The sequence below is a fragment of the Clarias gariepinus genome, chromosome 20 (assembly GCF_024256425.1).
Source record: "Clarias gariepinus isolate MV-2021 ecotype Netherlands chromosome 20, CGAR_prim_01v2, whole genome shotgun sequence".
Classification (NCBI taxonomy): domain Eukaryota; kingdom Metazoa; phylum Chordata; class Actinopteri; order Siluriformes; family Clariidae; genus Clarias; species Clarias gariepinus.
Window position 1 is genome coordinate 11,267,217 of NC_071119.1, and position 25,983 is coordinate 11,293,199.

The 25,983-nt window shown below is 38.6% G+C and overlaps 1 protein-coding gene across 1 annotated transcript in view; it reads right to left on the reverse strand.

Annotated features, from left to right (window-relative positions):
- Window positions 1-25,983, reverse strand: part of ndst3 (N-deacetylase/N-sulfotransferase (heparan glucosaminyl) 3) — a 76,904-nt gene that overhangs the window by 44,737 nt on the left and 6,184 nt on the right. The window contains exons 3-4 of the mRNA XM_053479981.1: window positions 5,693-5,780; window positions 5,403-5,557 (exon numbers count right to left, since the gene is read on the reverse strand). Of these exons, the coding sequence (XP_053335956.1) occupies window positions 5,403-5,557; window positions 5,693-5,780 (243 nt within the window). The remainder of the gene's footprint in view (window positions 1-5,402; window positions 5,558-5,692; window positions 5,781-25,983) is intronic.

A 25,983-nucleotide genomic window follows, 5' to 3' on the forward strand; every position in this document is an offset into this window, starting at 1 on the left:
GGAACGAGACTGAACTATTAACCCAGGTCCATTCAGATGTTTGCGGGGGGTGGAAAATAATAACAGTGTCACTCATAAGAAAATTTACTATGGCATGTATTATAGCGTACCCTATAGTGTACCATAGTGTTACTGTGGTACTTCAGACGTTACCATTATAGATTTTATACCATAGGATTTTATAGTGCGCTTGATATGGTAGTGTGTTTGTTAGTACCACAATGTTTTAGTAAATACCACAGTACTTATTGGGTACCACAGTGACTACCAAGGTTCAGCAGGTGTCTAATATGGAATGTTTGTATATGGAACATACAGTACCATATAAGATATGTCAGTACATACTGTACTACTGGTATGGTTTGGTACAGGCAGTACCATATTAGACATCTTGACACACTACCAAGAACGTTATCACACACTTCAGTAGGAAAAATATACAGAGACGTTTTTGTTCAGTTCAGTTTTTAAAGTAGAATCTTAAATAAAGTTTAATGTCCATTTATTTAATATTCTACTTTAATATTCTAATACTGTACATGTCTTTTATACAGTAAATGTTTTGATTATAGTGTTGGGAATTGGTAATATTGATATTGTTTTTGGGTGGCTAGAACGGATTAGCTGCATTTACATTATTTCCTATGAGAAACTGCGTTCTGCAATACGAAACTTGGCCTTAAGAACTCACTTCCAGAAGGTATTAAACTTGTACACCAAGGTACCATCATCTTACCATCATAGTACATAACCATAATGATAACAGAACACTGTACCATTCTATACTCCTCTCTTGTACCAAAATATGCTACACACATACATTACTATATCAGCATATACGAACCATGATGCTGTCAAATCTGATACAGGTACACACACAAGTAAAGTAAGTAAGTTACACACAATTGTACACAGGTTCCAGAATATACAGTATTTGACTGAACAAGAAACCTGTATGAATGAATCAGATTTTGGTGAATATTGGTCCTCAGCTCAATAATGACCAGTTTTGTAAGTGCATGTAATCATAGGAAAATATTATCTTTTAATCTAATGATGCTTCACTCTGGGAATGCATCTCATGATAGGGATCTAAAAATACTACGGCTCCTAGGATTAAAAAATAAATAAATAAATAAATAAAAAAGTAAATTCATCAACTGGATAATGTCTCATTTCCTGTAATTTAACAAATATGAGAAAATGACTAATTTTAAGGCTTGGTCTCTGTGATAATTCTATTATCACGGAAAATATCTCCAGATTTTCTATTAAGAACAAAAAAAAAAAAGATACAATTACTAGTCATGCAATAAAACCAAACTTTAAGCAACTTTAAGTAAGATAAATGCAAGAACTCTTTATATGAAAAACATGCAGCCTCTTCTCTCTTTCTCCTAAATGCACGCAGCGCCCCCAAGGAATAAAGAAAAAACAATCAAAGCTTCACAGAGAAGCCGAATCCCGAGCTGAGAAGGCTTTCCGAGAGAAACGTTACGAGCTAACGTAAATTTTGTTCCCGGTATCTGCTAAAACGTTTTCTCAAGGCCCTCGAGGATGGACACACGTGACAGACACTTAGCAAGGCTGATATAACAGTTGCTTAAAAAATAAAAAATAAAAAATAGTACCCTGAGGAGGCTGGCGGGTTTATGATCTTAACAGGGATCAGAAAATATTGGTAAATAGACTCAGTTTAAATATTTAACTAAATAGACTATAGGTAAACAGATAAAATGGTTCATCTGGACCAGATTGGAGTTGTCCTTTATACCAAACAGGGACCAAATCCTGTCCCGAAGGGACAACGGTTTCAACCCTGCTTTAATTTTAATTACCTGACTGAAAAAAAAAAGTCTGAGAGAGAAATCTGGCACTGCAAACCTTTCTTCAGCTTTGTCCCTCTGGGGGAACTCTTTACAACAAAGTGGTTTTCTTTAGAAAAGCTCCCATTTCAAGTATTATCTGTCTTCGAGGAACCCATTAGAGAAGCAAGCGCTGCATCTAAGGTCTTGCGATACAGAAGTTATTTGTCCTATTGAGAGCATCTATTGGTGCCTTCAACATTATGAGAACATTGAAGAAGATATCTTTAGATGTTGATGACAATAAACAAGAACGTTTAATGGGGAATTCTAACCATCCATCCATCCATCCATCCATCCTGTGCAAGACCGCAGGAGCCTATTGCTGGGAACTTGTTGCAGAAGGGAGGGTACACATTGAATGGGTGCCAACCCACTAGCACCCATCCATCAACCATGGGCAATTTAGAAATGTCTTATGGTGGAAAACGACTGACCTCAAGGAGAGCATTCACACCACACAGACTGAATCCTGAAGCTGCAAGGCCACTTTGCTATTCACTATTGTACATCACTGTGCTACCATCATACACCTTCCAAGAGTTCTCTTTACCTTTTAAACCCAATACAGTATATCCTCTTAGTTACTGCTTGGCTGGACTGACACAGTTAAAAGAAACAATGTTCGTGTACATGATCTCCCATATCCGCATTTTTCATCCAGGCTTTAAGTTTTCTTCTCACGTTTCCAAAAACATGCACATATTGTAGATAGATCGAAATTGGTCAATGTAAATGAGTGTGTCCATGATGACTTGCAATGGTTTTAAGTTACTATCAAGACGGATTCCTCGTGCATAGTGATCACAGTTCATCACAAGCTCAACAAAAATAAAGCAAATTTAAAAAATCATGTATTTTACCCTTTACCCTATTTTGCCCAAGTGCTTCTGACTTCAAATGTGCCTTCAAAAGAACACGGATTATCTGACTTCTGAGTCTGAGAATGATCAAATGGATGTTAAAGCAAAAGGAGCAATGCTGCATTCATTCTCAGTGGCTCCAGACAAATACATTTAAGCTGAATGTACGACTTACTGCCTTACAGTCCGAAATGCAAAGCAAATTGACCTACTATGTTTTAAGTGGTCAAGGTTCCAAGGTTACAGAACTATTGTAAGATGACCTTTAATGAAATGGGTTGCATTTACAACCTACATTTACTCCTTCTTAGTAACTGTCTGGTCAGGGATACAGTGGTTTCAATAATGCTATAAATGTACATTATATTTTAATATGCCGTTCTATTACCAATCAGCCTTAACATTACAATGCATGGTGCGTAGGTTCTCCTTGTGCCATCAGGAAAGCTCTGGCCCTTCAGGGCATAATCCCTGGGGGTGTAATGTGGTATCTGGCACCAAGACATTAGCAACAGATGCTTTGGGTGCTGTCAGTTGCAGGGTGGTGGATCAGCTTGTTTATCAAACTGGGATCTGGTGAGTTTAGAGGTTTGGTCAGCAGCTTTGGACTTTGCTTGCTGCGACCCCAGCACAGCGGGCTGTGATGCACTGAGTGTTCTGGTGCCTTTCTATCATGGCAAGCATTGACTTGTTTTAACGAGTCGTGCTATATTGCCTTTTCTGTTGAACTAGGCAGGACAGGCTGTCTTTTGCCCCCTTCAGGCAGAAATAAGCCTTGAGTGCCCAATGTTAATGTCGCAATATTCTGACTGATTGGTACACTAATACAGTGGAACCTTGGATTACGAGCAAAATTCATTCCAGGAAGTGGGCTCGTATTTCAAAACACTCGTAAACCAAATTGAATTTTCCCATAGGGAATAATGAAAACTTAAATGTTTTGTTCCATAGCCCCAAAAATAAATGCATAAAAATAATTAACACAAAATATAAAGTAAAAATAAAACAAATTAACCTGCACTTTACAAAAATATTATATATATATATATATATATATATATATATATATATATATATATATATATAATTTTTAAATATTAAAATTAAATTTAATCGAAACAGATAAGTGGTTTCGTTTGTGCACAAAGGCGCTGTGTATGTGTGTGTGTGTGTGAAGCTAAAGTAAGGAGCCCCTCCCCCTTTCCTCCTTCTCGTCTTACACAGTTACCCTTCTTTCACTTTGTGTGTGTGTCTTTGAAGGCGAAAGTAGGGTCTGTGTTTGTGTGTGTGTGTGGGGCACGGTGTCCAATGATGCGCACACAGACACAAAGAGCAGGCTGATACAGAGAGAGAAAATGGATATTTAACCTCTCTAATGAGACTTGCTTTTGCTTTACACGCGCGCTGTACACACACGCAGACAGACACAAAATAAAATATGTTTTACGCACACACACGTGGTCACAGTGTTACAGGAAACAGTACATGCGTGGATATTGATTATACCAGTGAGAGATGCGCAGACCCAGCAGGGGAGACGATTACGCACAATTCCGCAGCACAAGAGAAAGAAAAACCGTTGGCTCAGTTGTGATCATGTGACGCTTGGCGTCAAAACAAAAGCGCATGCGTGATACATGATACTCGGTACTCGTGAACCAAGACTTTTTCTTTTTCCAAGTTAAAATTTAATAAAAATCTTTGCTCGTTTTGCAGAACACCCGCAAACCGCGTTACTCACAATCTGAGGTTTCACTGTAGTAGCACTGCGTTTATCCAGGCTTTGAGTTTTCTTCTCACGTTTCCAAAAACATGCACATATTGTAGATAGATCGAAATTGGTCAATATAAATGAGTGTGTCCATGACGCCTTGCAAAGTTGCTTTCAAGACGTATTCCTCATTCATAGTGACCACAGTGCATCACAAGCTTAACAAAATAAAAACACACATGTTTTACCATGTATATCTTCTTACCTGCTGTATTTTCCTTTATTAACGCTGTCTTTTTTTTCTTTTTAATAAGCGCTTGATCAACGTCCTACATTGTTTTAAACGCACACGATCCATCAAGCTCCTATCCGCCAATGTGAAAATGAACCAGCTCCCCAAAGAGATACAGAAGAATTGTTTTGCCTCTTAATAAGCTTATTCATAAAGCACCGAGACTATTCAGAGACGAAATTGCATAAAATATTTGCAAATGTTTTTCCACTGTGTGACACTTTAATTAAAGACAATTTGCTTTGCTAGGTGTTTTTTTGTTGTTGTTTGTTTATTTAATTAATTATCTACGTTTTTTAGACTATTCAACAGACATATTACTATTATAGATGACAAAAGGCTTTTGAAAATATGAAAGCAGTCACTACTAATTCTCTTTCGGAGACAGATATTAAAAGAAAAATATCTTTTTTACAAGTGCCGGTTCAGTACTTCCATACTTTCATAACTTTTCACTTTAAGTCATAATTCTGTAATCAAATCGAACAGTGACTTACATACTGTATTTTTGAATAGTACAGCTTTTTAATGCTTTCATTATACACTCTTACTAAGAAAAACAGATTATATCTAAACTGTGAAGTTTCATATTCACATTCAAAATAAATCCGTGCCATCTTGTTTTTAAAGCGTGATTCTTGCATTTAGCAGCGGACTCTTTCTTTCCTCACCAGAGCAAAGTCCTTGTTCAGAATCATCTGCTCCATCAACGACGACTCGTTATGAAAGAGATGAGGCTGCATGTGACTCCACATGTGAGGAAACCACCAGAACTCGTTCATGTACTTCAGCAGCAGATCGTCGCCCTCGTTTTCCTCCTGAGTACCTGAATAAAACAAAAAACACACATACTGATAACATACAGTCTGATATCACCATCTACATTAGTGATATCTCTCCATACACACATACACACACTGTTACACACACACTTTCACACATATAGTATACTGTGACTTACCAGTGTGGAAAAACTTGCCAGAAAAGCCCAAATTGAACGTAAAGTTTGAGATGTGACTTCGCAGCATGTTCTGCGTCTCAAGGAGAGCCTGGGGGGAAAAAAGACCACACACACACACAAACACACACACACACACACACACACACACACACACAGTGGTTATATTACAGGTGTGACTTTTCTTATCCAAGATCATGTAATAATAACTAGACACAAATTTATTTAACAAAGGAAGGAGTCTCCAGTGTGAACTCTTCAGGATTTTGCAAATGTTCCATGTCATTGAACATAGTTACAGTATAAATAGATAAAACTAGGACATGACATTGTTTTTGTCATTTTGTAGGTCCTGAGAAAGACTATATAGAATAGTCCTGGTGGAAATATTTAAAGCTGCAACATTTACCTGTATATATGAAAATGTTTTGTTGTTCTTTACAACAATTGTGCTTGCATTATACGGACTGGTACTGTATAGAGTAACGAAAATGCGGTAAATACTTAAAATTGTATAATTCAAAATCCCATGAGAAAGGAATGAATGATGAATTTTCCAAAAATTATTCCAAGTGCTGACAATGGCTTTTTCATCACCTGACCGATCAGATGTCAGCTTCTTGTGCAAGCAGGAAAAAGCAACAAGTAGGACAAAGTGTCAGATAAAAAGCGAATCTTACTACTGATTCAACAGAAGCCGAGATCAAATATTTCTACTAGGAACAAAAAAACTCCTGGCTAAATATTGTGAAATCGATATAATCTTTGTTGTTAGCCAATCTAAAAAAAGGTGGATAATTACCAGTGACAATTGCAAGGCATAACTGGAAACAGCATTGCTATGGTTACTTGCCTGTGACTTTTTTCCTTTGCTCCAGAAAGTCAATAATGAGTGTGCAGACAGGTGGATGCCAAAGTGATAAGCTTAGACATGTAAGTATTAAATTAATTTGTGTATGTTTGTGTTTGTGTGCGCATGTGTGCATGCCTCTGCATCTTTAATTTAATTTAATTTAATTTAATTTAATGCATTTCAATATTAGCACACCTATTAATATATACTGCGATGGCCAGAACAGACATTGGCAGTATTGATACCTGGTCACCATGGAAACCAGCAAAGGTTAATCCTGTGTCACTGTCTAAAGGAAAGAAATTAATGGTACCGACAGTGGTATTGGCATGAAAGTTGAAGCGTTGGAAGCTGATGAGGTGAACAAAAGAGAGCTAGATCAACAAAAAAAGTGCTGCTGCATCGCTCGCTGAGCGATGTACAGATGACGAAAGGGCTAAAGGACAGGCATTAGCGTAAGCAGACCAAGTCAAAATAAATAACTAATTAATAATATATATATATATATATATATATATATATGTATAAAAATTACTCAGAATTTGATCGCAAAATAAATTTGCAAGCTATTTATTATAAAGATTAAAATGCAACTCGATTAGTGGCGCATATAAAAAAATATTAGAGCCAACTAAAACTCTAATAAAACCGTAGCAAATATGTTTATTGACTGTGTCTTCTCCCGGCTGTGCAGATCATAAAACAGATGAAGATTCACATTTAATTGCTTTTTTTATAGTCATTGAGAAATAATGTTTATTTGCCTGAACCCCACCATTACACAGCCTAACTTGGCCTACGCACAGGCTGTGTCCCAATCCGCATACTAATATACTAAATAGTACGCTCAGAATAGTAATGGCATCATTAGTGATGCGCTAATTCCACATGCTCTAAGAACTGGCTGATTGTACCAGTAATATTAACCAAAATATTAGTGAACTAGGGTGAGATGAAATGAAACGCTTTTAGCCTGCTAGTTTAAATAACTAGCAGGCGTTTTGTTGGAAGTAACTCTCATGAACTTTTAAACAGAATACTTTAAGTAATAATGAGTGACACTGTTGTTGCATTCTAAACTTACAAAAGGTAACTAACGGGAAACAACTAACAAGGAAAACATTACAAGAAAATAGCTAACAAAGGAAAAATAACAAGAAAACAGCTAAATGAGACAAAAACAAATATCCAACAAGGGAACAACTGCCAAGGAAATTAAGCTAACAAGGGAAACAGTTAATAAAGACTAACAAGAGAAAGAAATACTAAAAAAAAAAACTTTGCTTAAAAAGGAACACAGACTCTGACTTAAGAAAAAAAACTAACAAGAAAACAGTTACCAAAGGGAATAGCTAACAAGCAAAATATCTCTCTCTCTCTCTCTCACACACACACACACACACTAAAATAGAAATAACAGCTAACAAAAAGAACAGCTAACAAGGAGAGACAACTGTTATTAAGAAAAAGAAATAAAGAAAAATCTTACAAGGAACAGCTAAAATGTAAACTTCTTCTAATAATAATAATAATAACAAAACCACAAAAACAGCTAACAAAGACCAAAGACTAAGGAAGAGTGTGTGTGTGTGTGTGTGTGTGTGTGTGTGTGAGAGAGAGAGAGAGAGAGAGAGAGAGAGAGAGAGCAGCTAATAATTCAAATCTAACACAGCTAACAATAAAAAAGCTAACAAAGAGAACAATAGATCGACATTTATAAAATTGTTATTAATTTTTTTTTTAACTACCTTAAAACAGCAAACCCTTTCCCACAAAAAAGACTAGCATAAAAACAGCTACCAGGGAAAAAAACACAAAGAAGACAGCTAACTAAGAGAACTTGCTAACAATGAAAACACCAAACAAGAGGGAAAAATTGCATCAGTATGATTAATAAAAGAGCTAACAACAGCTAACAGGGGAAAACAACTATATTCATGTAAAGAATATACTGTATATTGTGCAGCTAATAAGAAAAACTGGAAAACTAGTAAGAAAACAAACATCAGTTACAAAAACAAGCAACCAAGGCAAACAGCTAGAAAATTAAGCAACTAAGACAGATAAAAAGAAAAAAAAAAAACCTCAAACCTGAAATGCAGCCTAACAGCTAACAAGCAACAGAAAACAACTACTTACGGGTGGAACAACTAGCAAATACAACAGCTACCATTTAAAGACAAAAATGAACAAGGAACAGCTTAAATGTAACTCCATTTATGGGAAAAACTAGCAAGAATACAGCTAGCAAGATATATATCTAAAACGAACACAGAAACCGCTAGCTACTGTAAGAGATACAGAACAAGAAAGACAGCTAGCAAAGTTAACAGGTAACAAGGAGAACAGCTAACAAATAAAGAAACCTATAATTGAGGAAAGACTGCAAAGAGAAAACAATGAACAGCTAAAAATGTAAACTTCTTTCAAGCGAAAAAAAAAAACTATTAAGAAAACAGCTAGCAAGAAAATCATCTAAAAATACAAACATAACTATCAACGTAAACGATGAAGCCATCTGGAACAGGGAAGACGGATAACAAGGGGAACAATTAACAAAGTGAACGGCTAACAAGGAACAGATAAAAATTTAAATGTCTTTCATAGGAAAAACAACAACTGCAAAACTAACAAGAAAAATGGCTAAAAAGGACAAACTGAACAAGGAAAACATCTAGCAAATACAGTAGAACAGCTAAGAAAGAGAGCAGCAAAGGAGGAAAAACTAACATGAAAACAGCTAATGAGTTACAAGGCTAACAATGAAAATAGCTAAACAAGGAAAAAACAGGAAAACAACTAACAAAGAAAACAGTTAATGAAGAAAAAGTCAAAGGGAAAACTGACAGGTAAAATTTAAACTCTTTTCAACAGGAGTGACGCTAGCAAGACAATACCTAACGACAACAACAACAATGACAACAACTGACAGGAAAATAGCTAAAAAGGACACAATGAAAAAGAGGAACACTAACGAAGGGGAACAGATAATGAGGAAAGACAACCGTCATTAAGAAAAAAATAAACAAAGAACTATTAAAAATGCAAAACTAAAACAAGTAAACAACTAACCAAGACAATGTTTAAAAAAAAACAAGACAAAACAAGGAAAACTGGTAAACAAAGGTGAAAAATAATAAATAACATTTACTTGCGTTACTTTTATTGAGTAGTTTTTTGTGTACTTCTACTTTTTAAAGTAGTTTTTAAAATCTGTACTTTTTTTACTTTTACTTAAGTATGTTTTCTTTGAAGTATTGTACTTCTCAACATTTGAAATCATATTTGCTACTGAGTAAAAAATAAATGAATGAAAATGAAAAGTAATTTAAAAAATAATGCAACGGGAAAAGAAAAAAATTGCACCCCGGAAACCACTGCACTGATTGATTGATGGACGGGGAGAACAAACAAAGCAAAGTGGCATCAAATTCTTATGAAGCAAACCATTGTATCGGTCACTACCATGTTGTTTATTACAGTATGTACAGTATGTATGTTGCCCTTTTAAGAGTTGTCGCCCCTCCCCCAGTGTGTGTGTGAGAAGGAGAGAATGGAGTAGGAGCTCAGGTGTGCTGCTCCCCCCCATAACGCTCTATTCTTTTACCCTTCTCTTTACTTTTACTTTATGTTTTGTATTATAATTTCGTGACGCTGAAGGAGGCTGATAAAGGTTTTGTGTTGAATGTTATTCCGAGCTCTTTTTTCCCCTCGGCTATCCGGCGCAAAGCGTCACACCATATTTAATCGATTACTTTGATTTCAAGCACAAGAAAGGCAACAGCTTTATTTTGCAAAGGTGTTCCTTTAATTAATAAAGAACTAGTTTGAGATTTATATCAGCTTGTCTTTTTGGGACTAGACCAGAATCCCCCATCTCACCCCCGCTGTTAAAAAAAAATTACTTGGTAACTTTTACTCTGAGTAAAATTTTAATGAGCTAATTTTTACTTAAGTAGATTTTTTTAATTTTATTTTACTGAAGTAACAGTAGTTTTACTTGAGTACAAAATTTAATTACTCTTTCCACCTCTGATAAGGAGAAACTAACAGGTTCAGACTGTAGCTTATGAGAATTTTATGAGGCAGAAGGCTAATAAAGAGAGAGATGCTAACTGGGAACAAGCTAACAAAGTAAACAGCTAAGAGATGAGTTGATGCTAATAAAGCTAGCAAATGTAGAGTAGATAGCTCATGAAATGAAAGGATCGCTTTAATAACGACATTTCTAGTTCTTACTGTATAATATTTTCATGTTAATTATATTTTGTAAGTTTTAAATAATAAAATAGATTTTGAAAAGTAGCATGAATAAACCTCTGAATGTTTAATGCTAATGTACTGGTACTACTAGCCTATCAAAATATAAATGTATTCTGGAAAAGTATAGTGGAATTCATTCTGACAGAAACTCAATGTGTCATGTTTGTGTATGTGTGTATGTGTGTGTGAGTGTGTGTGTGTGTGTGTGTGAGAGAGAGAGATCAATCTCTGTTGTGAGACTAATGGTGTTTGGTGTTGGCAGGTGCCAAGGTAGCACATTTCCTACCGAAGACACCATGCACATATTATCAATATCTTTCACCTGACTGTCAGATTTGTGTGTGTGTGTGTGTGTGTGTGTGTGAGAGAGAGAGATTGTAGCAGTGCTATGGTAATATTGCAGTAGTCAGGAATCTGTGTGTTAGCCAAGTTGGACGGTGTCACCGGGTCATTTCTCACTCAGCGCTGACACACACACACACACACACACACACACACACAGAGGACTTATTCAATTACATCCTCTTCTCCAAGTGTGACTGTTATTCCCTAGGACGTCGCTGACCTTAATTCCATTTACGCGTAACTAAACGACACTTAAAATCACATTTCAGTGATGAAATACATGCCACATTACTAATCTAATCAGTGTGTGTGTGTGTGTGTGGGTGTGTGTGCGTGGACACACTAAGCATGTTTTACACTGTAACTCAATAAAGCCAGTGTTTTTGATTGAGAGCTCATTAATGTAAAACGATCCTCCTCTTGTAGAAACGGCGCTTAACGTGATGTACGGAACGGGACGCGATCCTGGCAGAGCCGACTGCTGATTGGATTATGGCTTCATGAATATTTATGAGGCATTTATGAATATTTATACGGCGGCTATAGAGCAGCGGGTGAAACACACAACACTCCAGCGCTGATGACTTCCACCGACACAGACCCATACAAGATATGACAAGGAACGAGTGATGGAGTGGACGAGTGACAATGAGTGGCTGCGTGTCAGAGAGCCAGCTGGAGGGAGAAAAAAGAACGAAGGATAGTCAGAAATAAAGAACGCTAGCGAGGAAAGGAAACAAGGAGAGAACAGCATTTTTTTTTTAAAATATATTTATATATTATCTTATTATATGGATTTTTTATAGAAAAAAAACAAAATAAAGGAGCGAAAATGTCAAACCCTCTAATATGTCTTGTATGACTCTTCATTTGTTTGTTGTTTCTGTTTATCTGTATGTATGTATGTATTTCTTTTTTGTTTCTTGATTTCATCACCCTTTTTTTATAGGAATTTTATGTATGTCACTCTTTTTCTTTCTTTCTTTTTTCGTTAAACTTTCTTCCTTGTTTTATCTCCTTTCTCCCTTTTTACCTCTAAGCACATCTTTGTTTTATTCTTCTATGCACTTCATTCTTTGTTTGTTTGTTTTTCCTTTTTCACTCTCTTTCTTTCACCCATATCATACTTGTTCTTTGTGTATTCATTTATTCTTTTTTCTTTCTTAATACATATCACCCTTTTTAAGTACATATTTATATGCATGTATATATTGGTTTCTTTTTTTTCTTTATGTATTTCTTTAACACTTTTTCTACCTTCTTCTCTTTCTTACACCCATATCACTATTTCTTGCTTTCTATCTTTCTTTCTTCTTTCATGTCACCATTTTCCACCTCTATGTACATCTTTCATTCTTTCCTTGTTTCTTTCTTTCCCCATGCAATTCTTTCTGTATTCCTTTACAGTATGTCCTTCTTTTGTTTCTTTCTTTTTTCTTTCTGTTTTTTTATTGTGTTCTTTTTCTAAATATTCATTTTTTTACATAGTCTTATGCATACTTTATGTGCTTTTCTTGTATTTCTTTCTCTCACTTATATCCACCTTTCCCTGACTTCCTTTCCTCCTTCCTTCTTTCCCAACCTTCTATTTCTTTCTTTCATTTGTTCCTCTTGCTTTCACCTCTGTGTGGGGAGACAGATTGGGACCTGGACCTAGCAAAACAGCAACAAATACAAGTGTGATGACAGAAAGCGAGCGACAGCAGAGCTAGAAAGAGAGAGAGAGAGAGAGAGAAAGAGAGAGAGACTGCATTGTGTGACAAGAAAAAGCAAAAAAAAAACAGATCAGCAGAATGGAGAGCCTTGGGATTCTTTTTATATTTGTTTCACTTACATCAAAATTTCCCTCAAAACCCCTGACAAAGACTCCATCTTTCTTACTACACACACACACACACACACACACACACACACAGATATACAAGTATGCCAAGTATAAAGAAGGGACCAGGAGGAAAAGCGTGGAGGTACTGGAAAAGTTGAGAACTTTTGGAGGTGCTAAGCAGCATTAAATGTTAAGTGTGTGTTGGTGTGTGTTATTGATCTGGCTCTGAGCGCTGATACTCTGAGACGCTGAAGCACTGATGCGTTAATGCTGCACTGAATGTGCTTATGCCGCAGATTATTATCCTGTGTGGAGGAGATGTTCTTCCTGTAAGCGCCGCGCCGAGCTTGTAGCGCTCTCGAAATGCAAGCCGGGCTGAGCGCCTAGCGCTGCCGCGGACAGACAGATAAAAATGACTGCATTAACCACAAGCACATTAGAAACTCTTTTATGACCTGGAAAAAGCTGTGTGTGTGTTTGTGTGTGTGTGTGTGTGTGTGTGTGTGTGTGTGGTCTCGGCTGGCATCTCTTTACAAGCCCACTGTGATCCAGATGCTATGTTTGGATACTGATATTAAACCAGGAAATTTTGTGTGTGTGTGTGTGTGTGTGTGTGTGTGTGTGTGTGTGTGTATCCACATGTATTTAGCACTTAATGAACTGATTCTGTTTAAAGAAATTATATATTAGGGTCTTATAATTAGATTATAAAATAGATTGTATCTTCAGGATTATGGATTAGGATTATGGATTAACTATGTTTTTTTTAAGTAGAGGTTGGATTTACATGTTTCTGCTTTAATCTTAAAGTTTTTAAGGGATTAAGTTTGAGAGTTGTGTATTAGAATTAGGGATTATTGTTTAGGATTGAAGTGGGCATCATTGGATTAGGGAATGTGTTTAGGGATTATTACTTAGAATTAGGATTGGGTTTATGGTATAGAATTTAGGATTATGGTTAGGGAGTATTATTTAGAATTGGTGTGGGCGTTATAGTAGAGTATAATGTATAGTGAACATTATAGTTGGGGATTATTATTTAGAATTTGGATTATGGCATAGAATATCAAATTATGGTGGATGATTGTGGTTTGGGATTAAGGATAGGCATGGGCTTTAGGATTAGGAATTCTTATAAGGAATTATGAGGGTTAAAATGTGAGTTTTACATTTTAATCGCGTGTTTATAACTAAGAATTAGAGCAAAGAAATATGGTTCAGGTTTAGGGATTAGAGGCTAGGGATTGCTGTTTAGGAAATTCTAACAGGTTAGTGTAGAACTTTTAGGTCAGGATTGGAATTATGAATTTTGGTATTATATTAAGAATTATTACTTATTATTAATTAGTATTAAGGTATGGATTATGGTATAGGAAATGGTGATTGTAACCTGTGATTAGTTATGCTCATGGTTAAGGATTGGAGTGGAACTATACTGTGGAATAAAACTAGGATTATGGTTTATGATTGGACGAATGTAAACACTAGGGCAGAGATTAAGAGATTGGGATTGAACATTGTGGCTTGGGATTGTCTTTTAGGATTAGGAATTCAGGGCTGGTGATTATGATTATGGTTATGGTTAGGCATTAGGGATGGGGATTGCACTTTCGGATTGGAAATCAGGAGCAGGGATTATGGATTAAGGTTTGCAACTGGAATTAGGATTCAGGATTAGGATTGAGGTTTGATCACGGGTTAGAATTATGGAGTACACTCAAGGTTTAGGACCAGTAGTTTGGGGATTATGGCACAGAAACAGGAAGGTTGAGAGATTATTTATTTAGGAGTTACGAATTATGTAGCATTTAGGATTAGAGATCGGTTGTGTGTATGTGTGTATAGGTGTGTGTGTGTGTGTGTGTGTACAGTACAGGGTCATCTTTAGGTTAAGGGAAAGTGCCTGACTGAGTAAATCTGTTATTTAACCACCTAAAAAGCAGAATGTTTTTACCGCAGTGATGGAGTTTGGCAGGGGGGTGAAGACGGGTTATATGAATGAGAGAGAGAGAGAGAGAGAGAGAGAGAGTGTGTGTGTGTGTGTGTGTGCTGTAAATTGGGGCACATCTCTTTTTCATGAAGCAAAGTGCTGTGCTCCATATCTTCAACAAGCGGATTTTTTCAAAAGAATTCATGATGGAGGAAAATGAAAGATTGGAAGACGGATGCAAAGGAAGACTCTCTCTCTCTCTCTCTCTCTCTCTCTGTCGCTCTCTCTTTTCCTAGGTAAGTTGGATGCAGTGTGTTGTTATACTAGTTACTTTTCTGTTTATGGACAGACAGACAGACAGACAGACAGAACTGTTGGCTTTTATAAGACTGCAGAGGAAGCAAATCATATTAACAATATTACGAACAGCTGTACATCAAGTCTCTCTCTCTCTCTCTCTCTCTCTCACACACACACACACACACACACACACAAACCCCTTAGCCCTAAGCGGATTAATAGCTGATAGCAGCAGAAAGCCATCAGCCTTGTTTATTTTTGTTATGTCTTTAACTCCCATCCTGCTTTCATCCCTCATTCCATTGAGACGTCTGCTCTGTTCATCTCCTGTCCCTGTCTCATCTAGTGTCCTACACAGGCAAGATGGAGTGATGCAGAGAGCGACAGACAGGTACAGAGAGAGAGAGAGAGGAAGTGATGATGTCAGACGAACAGAGATGGGTCTAGACACCTAAACAAAGGTTTTTTTTTATTTTTAGAGACATTTAGAATTGAGCTGGTGTCCTCATTAAATAAGGAATTCTTTTTGTCCCTTAGCACACACACACACACACACACACACACACGCAATTCAAAAGATGACGCTGTAGCTGTGTTTTGTAGTAATGAGGAAAAATGACCTCTGTATGTGTGTGTGTGTGTGTGTGTGTGTGTGTGTGTGTGCATGCGTGAAGGTGATGGATCGCGAGGTGTGATTTGTGCTGTACGTGTCACTGCAAGGATGAACAGCCAATTAAAATGTCAACTTCAGTTTCTTCAGTCGTTTGCACCACGGCAAACGCAAACACACACACACACACACACACACACACACACACACCCACACACACACACACACACACTGACAGTCAAAAGGAGAAGACTGCAAGTTTCCAGACTATTTGACCTTAGGTTTATCTCTGTCAGGCCATCTGTGGTGTGTGTGTGTGTGTGTGTGTGTGTGTGTGTGTGTGTGTGTGTGTGTGGTCGCACATTTTTTTGTATATTACTATATGCTTTCTAGCTTTCACTTTCTAACAATTGTGCTCAAAGTATAAAAAATAATAATAATTAGACATGATAACAGTGAAATCTAACCAATCAGGGAAAGGGGGTGTGTCTACTCACCTGTCAATCAATCCAGATTGAGCCTCATGAGGATTATTATTATTTTTTTTTAAACCTATGAGCTTTTTATAGTGAAAAAGATATTTTAGAATTATTCAGAATTCTGTAACAAACACACACACACACACACACACACTGGGAGAATGTGTTGTACAGTACGTGAGTTGGCGTTTGCGACAGACGTGAGCAGTGTGTGATGTTCTGAGCTTTAGTTATTAAGGAGAAGGAGTGTATGCTGCGGTAAAGCACCGACACGTCTTCCAAACTGACCCGGGACAGATTGGCTGGTTGTAATTAGCTGCTGAGATGAGACGCCTCGTTTTCCATTACAGGCAATACGTGGTGTCAAAATGAAAGCGGCTTACGCTGCACTTTCTGCAGAACGTTTGTGTGTGTGTGTGTGTGTGTGTGTGTGGGTAGGGTGTGTGGGTGTGTGTTTATGTGCGCAATTAACAAAAGCCCTCAAGTCACTTAATCACAGACGAGTTCTCATTTCTGCTGGTTCTTCCTGGATCTCAGAATATGTTCACACACACACACACCATCTCACACACACACAAACACACAAACCAAGTGTGCTTTATGAGCCATAACTAACGTTTAAGAACTTATCCTTGGAGGAATTTTTGGTTGTCAAAACGTTACGGACCTTATGGCTGTTTTCGCACCCTAGGTACGATTGATTTGTACCGTGCCCAGGAACGATTGCTCCCTCGCTGGACAGAGTTCGCATAATTACCGGACTATTCTTCATATTTGGATTGTTAGATTGTAAGGCTTTCGGATTCTCCCGTCAAGGGGTCGCCACGGCGGACCATCTGATCCACAAAACAACTTGACGCAGGTTTGCTGCAGGATGCTGTTCCTGATGCAACCCTCCCATTTTATCAGGGTTTGGGACTGGCACTGCATCCTGTCCTGTGGATGGGGTTTGGGTTTGGAAATCGAATCCAAGCCTTCCACATGGCAGGTGAGAGATCTACCAGGGAGCCACCAATGCCCACATTCTCTATCCTCGGGTACCCTTGCGTATTTTCACTCTCCGATACAGAAGGTGGCAGTATGCACCAGATAGGCTCCATTAAACATATTTATGTTTATGTGTGTGTGTAACATATTTATTCATATTTCTAGAAAAGTCAGCTGCAATGTTCTCATCGTCCTACTTTATCAGCTCTGGCTGTGGAGGCCAGAGGAAGAGATTGGCCCGTCTGAACAGCAGTTATAAACCGCACTCCACTTCCGTGTTCGGGTACAGATGGTTTTCGTATCTAACTTGTACGGTTCCCGAGCTCGGTACATTGGGCTCACGCTGATCAAAATGATCCATACCTGTACTTTGGGCTCAAATGAACTTGTAAACAGGCAGAGGTCTCTAATGACGTTTAAGGTATTTAAAAAATATTTCATCATAGTAGATGTTTTAAGCCTTCAAATCGAAATACATGGAAGCTTGTTTTCCTACTTGTTATCTTTTGGCGGCGACGTACTGGGCGAGTCCCAGCAACGAGAGAGGGCCGATTACTGACCCCTGGGAACCTCCGAATGAGGCTGGTTGTGTTTCGGCTGTACAACGTTGCAACACTACCAGTCAAATGGCAGTCAAATTTGGACACACTTTCTATTTCAATGGTCCTGATATTTCTTTCTTTCTACACTGTAAAACAATGAGATTGTACTGTAGATGAGATGTATCTGCTGCTTCTGCTCTGTAAAGCCTTTATAACGGCACTAATCTAAGGTAATTCATGAGGCTGGTGACTCTAAATGAACGTCTCCTTTGCAGCTGAGGTAGGTTTTGGTCCTGCTTTCCTGGGAAGGTCTTCATGAGAGCCAGTTTCATCATGGTGCCTGATGGGATATGACAGTTCCTGCTGAAAGGCTGCATGTTTTCCAAGTTGTAGCTTCTTATAAAAAGTTTAACACGGTATTGTATAGCTCATCTGCCTCAAGGCCTCAAGTGTGAATGCTTTTCAGCTCAACATGGTTGAACAGAGTGACTATTCGAATCACCTTCTGTTTGGCTTTTACCAGTCTGGATCTTCATTCCATTCATTCCATCATTTCATTCCACAGAACGCTGGATGTTTTTTATGTTTTTTCTCAGCATTCTGTGTAAACATGAGCCATATTGTGACTGGAGTTCTTTTTTTTTTTTTTTGAGGATAAAATACTGAAATCAAATAGTCTGGCACAAACAACAGTGCTCACTTTGATCTTTTTGATCTTTGATCAAAGCAAACCGACATAAGCTTTCGACCTTCATGCGCACCATTCGATTTGTTGCACTGATTATTTGCGTGGATAACTGAATAAAAATCCACCAGGGGTACCTAATAAAATAGCCAGTCGAAAAAAAAAAAGGAATAAAATCTTTTCTATGAGCAGTTAGTGTGAACCAATGACTTCTCCAACATGATTAGATAAGTGTGTGTGTGTATGCACAGGGAGGAGGTGAGGGTTGGAGGCCACATAGGTGCATTTTTTAAGAGCTGCGAAGAATAAAGCGAGGATTAAACGAACTCGAGAGAGAGAAAAAGAAAGAGAGAGAGAAATAAACCCACACAAATGCCACATTTTGTTGTCACAGCAACACTCAATCCCTTCATCTCTCTTCTTCTGCAAGCATTTTCTTCATCCATCTGTCTCGATCTCTCTCTCTCTCTTTCATATTGCTGACACTTATGTTATTAAAATTCCTTTCCATTCTAATCAAACATGGAACCTTTCTAAATGTGTGTATTTGTGTGTGTGTGTGTGTGTGTGTGTGTGTGTGTGTGTGTGTGTGTGTGTGTGTGGCTAGCCTAGCAACCTACCTAACCCCTTGTCAAACACACACAGCCATCTCCGCGGAGCAGAAATATCACAGGATCGATCCCCTCTCGTTGGTCGCTAATGGAAGTTTGGCGTGTTGGGGTTTTTTTCCCCCTCGCACGGCTCTTTCTTCGCTTGACGGCTTAAATCCGAGATTTAATATCAGAACAAGATATCGTTCAGTGGGGACGGAATGGAAAGGGTGTGCGCTGGAGCACTGAAATCACCTAGTATATGAAATATAACAGCTTAAGCAAAGCTTTTTGATCTTACTATAATAACGGTGAGGATGAGGAGGAGGATCCGAACATGATAACATTATCTTTCCTACTTTACCCTTTCCTCCAGTACGTGGATCACAGTCAAAAGTACATCACTAATGTCTTTGACTTACGTATTACCATAGACAAACAAATGGAAATGATAAGGACGATATATTTTAGATTATAATTATAAAACGTAAATGCAGAGACTAAAGACATCATGTGTATCATTATGAAGAGGAAATGCAGAATGCACTGGCAGCAGAAACAAAAACAACACTGTTACATAGTATCGGACTACAAGGGACGGGAATCGCCAGGGACAACCCGATACGATATTACCAGGTGCCGCTTCGATTCATATTATAATTCCGTAAGTATCGTGATTTTTTATTCTATTTCCTGATTTATAATTTATGTTTTCTTTTTTTTTTTACATTTTGTTACAGTTCTAAACAAACTTCGCAAGTAATACGTTCCAACCACGCGTGTGAATGTGTAAATAGCCACCTACAGGATTATAGCGGAACTGCAGCATTTTCCACCTCAAATGCAAACATCCATCCATCTAGAACCTCGGTGGTCCAAACAGGGACCGTGGAGGCCATTAATGGTGACCATTGTATTTATTTCCATTTTTATGACCCTAGTAGGACCTCCAGTAAACATTTACACAGGCATTCACACACTAAGGAGCACCAGTTGGCCTAATCTGCATGTCTTTGGACTGTGGGAGGAAACCGGAGAACCCAAAGGAAACCCACATGCAAACTCCATGCACACAAACATGACACGGGAATCGAACCCGGACCCTGGACGTGCTTGGCGACAGTGCTAACCACTGAGCCACACATATTATAATTCATTAAAAAAATAACTTTTAAACATGTTTTTACATAAATTGCCATACAAAAGAAACCCCCACCCGCTTGCCACCCCTACTGATTACACCTGTAGATTTTTTAGACAGAGTATTACATGTCTAAATCTAGCTCCAGGGTGAGTATTAAATTATATTTTTAATGAACTGGATAAGTACTTTGGTATATCATTACATGCCTATGCCTATTTTTTTTCTTTGGCCTTTTCCTGTCTTTTAAGCTTGCCTACAAAGCGAGGTTTATACTCTCACTCCACCTGATACTGACAATCTGAGAGACACCAGATACCCAGGAAACAATATCAAATCTCAGAACCTGGGATTTCTAATGAACAAAACAATCACGGTTTCATGCATGACATCAAGGCAGCTGGTGTAGCCTGACATTAAAGTGTGTGTGTGTGTGTGTGTGTGTGTGTGTGTGTGTGATATTGGATCTTGCTTGTATCTGGACACCATCTTTGTATACCTGAAATGACCCAACGTTTTTTTTTTTTTCATCTCTGTTATATTAACTGCATTATCACTAACCATATTATTATGTTTTTTTTTTACTATACAGCACCCATACTGATTGTTTCAGATTAGGGCTGTCAGTAGATCCATTTTATTAACATTACAGCATTAGCACTCTCATTTTTTTGAAGTTAATGCAATAGAATCCATGAGCTGTTCTACTTCAATGCAATTTGCCGTTGTGCCCAAGTTCCACCTGATGATCGTGACCCTTAATGGTAGTGCATCTGGTTCACTATTGCTTTGTCCTCCCTTAAAGGGCATTTATTAGCCAAAGTTAACTTCATAGTCATTTGTACTGTAGAAATTGAAATGTGTGTGTATGTCAGTGTGTGTGTCAGTGTGTGTGTCAGTGTGTGTGTGTATGTGTGTGCGCGCAAACAAAATACACTTCCTAGAGGTTGAAACAAGCAGATTAGATTCCCTGCCTTTTGTGACCTCATATACTGTAAGAAGATCCCTTCCCCCTGGCTTTGATGTTCTCTGGTGGGTGTGGCTGAGAAGTAGCTCATTTGCATAGATGGTGAGATGGCAGGTTTGTAGGAGGACAAGTGCAAGAGCATTCTCACACACACACACACACACACACACAAACACACATACATACATACATACATACATACATACATATATATATATATATACTTTATGGAAGCTCTGTATTAACTTGTTAAAGAAATAGAAGACCTTTAATGCGACACAGGGTGCACCTGATTGGAGAAATTTTACAACCGGAAGTCGGAGATGTGCAAACGGAAACAGTTCTAACAACAGATTTATAATGGCAGAACTGCTTCAATCTTGGAACTGGAATTTGGAACAAGCTTTAGTTCGTCTTTGATGCCTTTGATGTTTTAGAATTTGTCCATTCAGATGCTGCCTGAATTATATTATGTTTTTTTTTTTCTTTTCTGTGATAAAACTGCTCCAGTCAATCAGCACTTGGGACGAGGCTCATACTTTTTCACAGGACTGGCGAAGGGTGATGGAGGGTGGATGTACTGTAGAGGACAGAGGGTGCGAGGGTACCCAGATTGTGAGGTCACATGCTACGTGCTTCTGTCCCCACTCATTGTAAAGATGAAATGGGGAAGAAACAGCCAAAAAGGATAAGATCAGAAAAGAGGAAGAAGTTATTAGATAAGACAAGGGCGAAGAGTCGAGTCAGGATAGGAGAGGCGTCTCAGTGGTGGAGAGACCTCGATGGGCTGAAGTCATGAAAAGGGTTGAAGAATTTGCTTCATATATGAATTTAATTCATAATACACTTTTATCATTTTTATTCGGCTGTGGTTTTATCATAGTGGTGCTTTACATGACATGGTATATGGACATATGAGACAAACTGGTTTTAAACTTCCTGGCTCAAAGGAGCACTAAAGTGGGAGCTGGGGAAAGTTTGCTTAGCTGTTGAGTTCAAATATCAACTTCTTTTTTTTTTTCAGGTTTAATTAGGGGTAATTTACTGATGCGAGCCCTATTTTAAATATAATTTAGGTAGAGTACCAAAAATTGGAGTCCAAAGATGTGATTTTATTTCAACACTGTTATTCAATTTCCTTGGGGTAATAATGCACTCACTATAAGTAACACCATATAGTTTTCACAAACCCCTTTTTCACTAAGGTGGTTCCAGAGCTGGTGCCCAATTTTGATCCAGTTCTTTGTTTTTAGACAGCCAAAGCACCGGCCCTCAGCCAGGAGAACCAGTTTCATGGTGGCACCAACACTTTCCCGGGCGAGAACAACCAACGAAAAGTTTCTGACTGCCGTCTTTAAACCGGGGAGATGTGTAGTCACATTGAGTGTAGTGTTGTATCTACTACAGAAGATAAAGAAAATGGATTTAACATGCAATGGGCAGCACCAATGATGGTTTGATTCCAAAGTAGACTCCCAAAGCCAGACGAGTTTCTTGCAAAGCCATGTTAAAGTTCACTAATTGTGCATATTCTTTCTTCCCCGCTAGTATTTCTTGGGAAAGTAAAGACGGACACGAATGTATTTGGAGACATTATGACATGACTCTCTAGCTCATTAAAAAACAACGCCAGTTCTTAGGAAGCGGCACTAGCACCAGATGTGAACTAGCTCTTGGTTCATTGGTGGAAAAGGGGTCACAGATGACTTATTTACTGTCTATGAAATGGCAAACATCCCAGACTCCGGTCAGTTATTTAAATAAGCTTTATTATAATAGATTATTTGATAAAATCAGGAATAAAAGAAATCTCCTGCCGCACCTTCAATCGTTACCGAATTGCTAGGATTAAAAAACGGACTCGAGGTTATTGGTGATCGTTCCTCCTTCAGGGGTGACGATATTTGGCGATCATTGACATCGCGTCAGGGACGTGTGCAAGATGTGTATGTGTAAGACACCTGGGCGAACACGGAAACGTCTCGCTAAAACAAAGCAAAGGATTGCTTTCAGAATCAATGGAGCGGAAGAGAGAGAGAGAAAACAACAAAAAACAAAAACGAGAATGAATATTACTGTGCGTGTGTGTGTGTATTGATGTGTGTGTGTGTGCAAGCACTCTCTGTTCCATATTGTTGACTCACAGGCATCTCTGATATGACACTGTGAAACCTCATTATAGCGCTACTGGATCTGTGGCAGACAAAAATGAGTTTCCTCTCGCACTCTTTCTTCCCCAATATGTTCCCCCCATCCATTTCCGTGCGCTCTTTTCATTTGCTTCTTGTCCCAGTTTGTTTTCATTGTACGCTCCCTCTCTTTTTTTGTTCTTCCCACCTCTATACGAACCCCTTTCTCTCTTTTCAGCAGTGCTAAACATTCTTCTTTCTTCCAGTTTTATCAGTTCTCTGGGAGGGCCGGGAACATTGTTCTGCGATTTCCTCCAGCTGTTCGGGATGTACTTCCTCTGTTCTACGTCTATCTGGCTTCTATGATATGGTGCTGTATGTGCGGGCATGTGTGTGTGTGTGTGTGTGAGAGAGAAATAGGTTCTTTCAGAAATTTCACTGAAAAACAAAATTGTTAGAGCTATCACAACAATTTTGGCAAAACAGCAGCTTGGGAACACCGTCATTAAACAAATCCTCCACCGTTTTTCAACATAATCTCCATCCGCCACATCTGTAGAGTACGTGTGATTACAACAGGCAAGGCTTTCAAGACCTTTTACTGTGTACTGGTTTTATCCACATTTTTTTTTCAACACCCGAGCAGGGTGAGGGTCAGTCAAAAATAATCCGCACTCCAGTTAGATTAAAACTCCTATTGGCTGCATTGCCTTATCAAGCCTGCTGTGAGATCTTTCCAGTCACTACTGTGCAGGTGTGAACGTGTTACATCAGTTCATTTGTAACTGAGCAAACGAGGATACTCCAACTCTGATTTGTTCGATTTCATTCCATGATTTTATGGAGGAGCATAAACAGAAGTTTTTGAAGATCTGCAAACAACACTTGGACCGATACTCCAAGGACGGTCAAAGTTTCCTAAAGAGAATAATTAACGTTCACCAGACATGGATTCATCACTACTAATTCATCTACTGTAACGAAACAAAGTTCAAAAGTCAACCATCAGCTGGAAAATTCGTTAATGCTTACAAGTTTCTGGGATTCTCCAGGGTCAATACTGGAACATTATCAGGAACGATCAATAGTGCTCCTTACAGTGAGATCGTTATGAAAGAGCTGAAGTCTAAACTTACTATCCGAGGGTGTTGTGGTTTTTCATGATGGTACACGTCTGCACACTTCTGCTCACACTGTCTACACTTTTAAAGCATCCTTCCTATAGTCCGGATCTCACTCAATTAGACTTTCACCTGTGTGATCGCCTGAAAGCAGCCGTATGAGGACAAAGATTTACTTCTGGTGAAGTCTGATAAAGAATCATTTTTGACTCACCCTTGTAATCAATGTTGAACTCAAATTATCTGTAGATCTTCAATTACATAAAATGCATGTTTAAACGTTCTCAGCATATCTCTTAGGGTTCTCTCATAGTTCTTAAGTTTCCTCCTGCTTTCCAAAACAGCCGCAGGGAGATTTGCTAAATTACCCCCCGGCCTCCCCAGCGTACTGTATGTAGAAGCACGCTTGTGTTCCATTCAACATGTTTCCAGTAACACACTTACTGAAGATAAATGGATTTATTCAAATCCTTCAGGAACAAGCTTTTCTCAGTAACGTGCTTACCCTAGCTCAGAGATTTTAAGGATGAGGCAAAAACGATCCGCACTCTGGCCTCCGCCGTGGTAAAGTGCTCGCCCTATCATCCGGAGATCGCGAGTTCGATTCCCGGGTGATGCTGTAACCTCTCGCAGCCGGAGGTCCAGAGAGAGCTGATTGGCCGAGCTCTCTCAGAGGGGAGGGATGAGAGGTACTTAGTGGTACCCACATTAATCACGGCTCTACAGCCAATCAGAGGCATCTAGAAGCTCACGCACGCGGAAAGAGCGGATAGCGCTTTCCTCCAAGTGTGTTATATTTCGCCCCCAAAGGTGCGTGAGCGAGCAGTTTGAAACGATGCAGCCGGCTGGCGTCACGTGGTTCGGAGGAAACAAATGATAGTCTTCGGCCCTCCCGACTGAGTGGTACAGTAGCCTTAATGTGGAGCCCCCTAGTGACGGGGAGGAATTGGATTCGACTAAATTAGGGGGAAAATCCGCTGCGAACATCAGTGCACTCTTCCTATTCTTTTTACAACATTTTGCATCCTCTTGCATTCACTGCCTCTTAGTTACACCGCTCTTGTGGTAGCAGAATATACAGCCACAAGCACGTCCGCTAGTAGTTCATTAATCATGGGTGGCAGATTATATCAAATTAGGCTTATTTCAGTTCTTTTTCCCTCACAGAAAGGGAATATTCAACGTGGTATTCAAATCTACACTGCACATAGAATAGAATGGATAGACACTAAGTTGAAAAAATGGTGAATATTATGTTTAGACATAAACATATGAATTTATTTACACACAATCACACACACAATCACACAAACACACACACACACACATTTACTTTAGCTGGCACTTAAAAATACTTTGGCTTGGGGGGAATACTTTGGCTTGGGCGCTCATCTAAACTCACACACACACACACACACCACGGGGTGAATCCCGTCTTGCTGCGTGTGTTGACTCATTTATCACCAGCGTCCCCCGTTCATCAGCTCGGCCCAAGAGGCTGATGGGAGATATGGCAAGCGGTGAGCG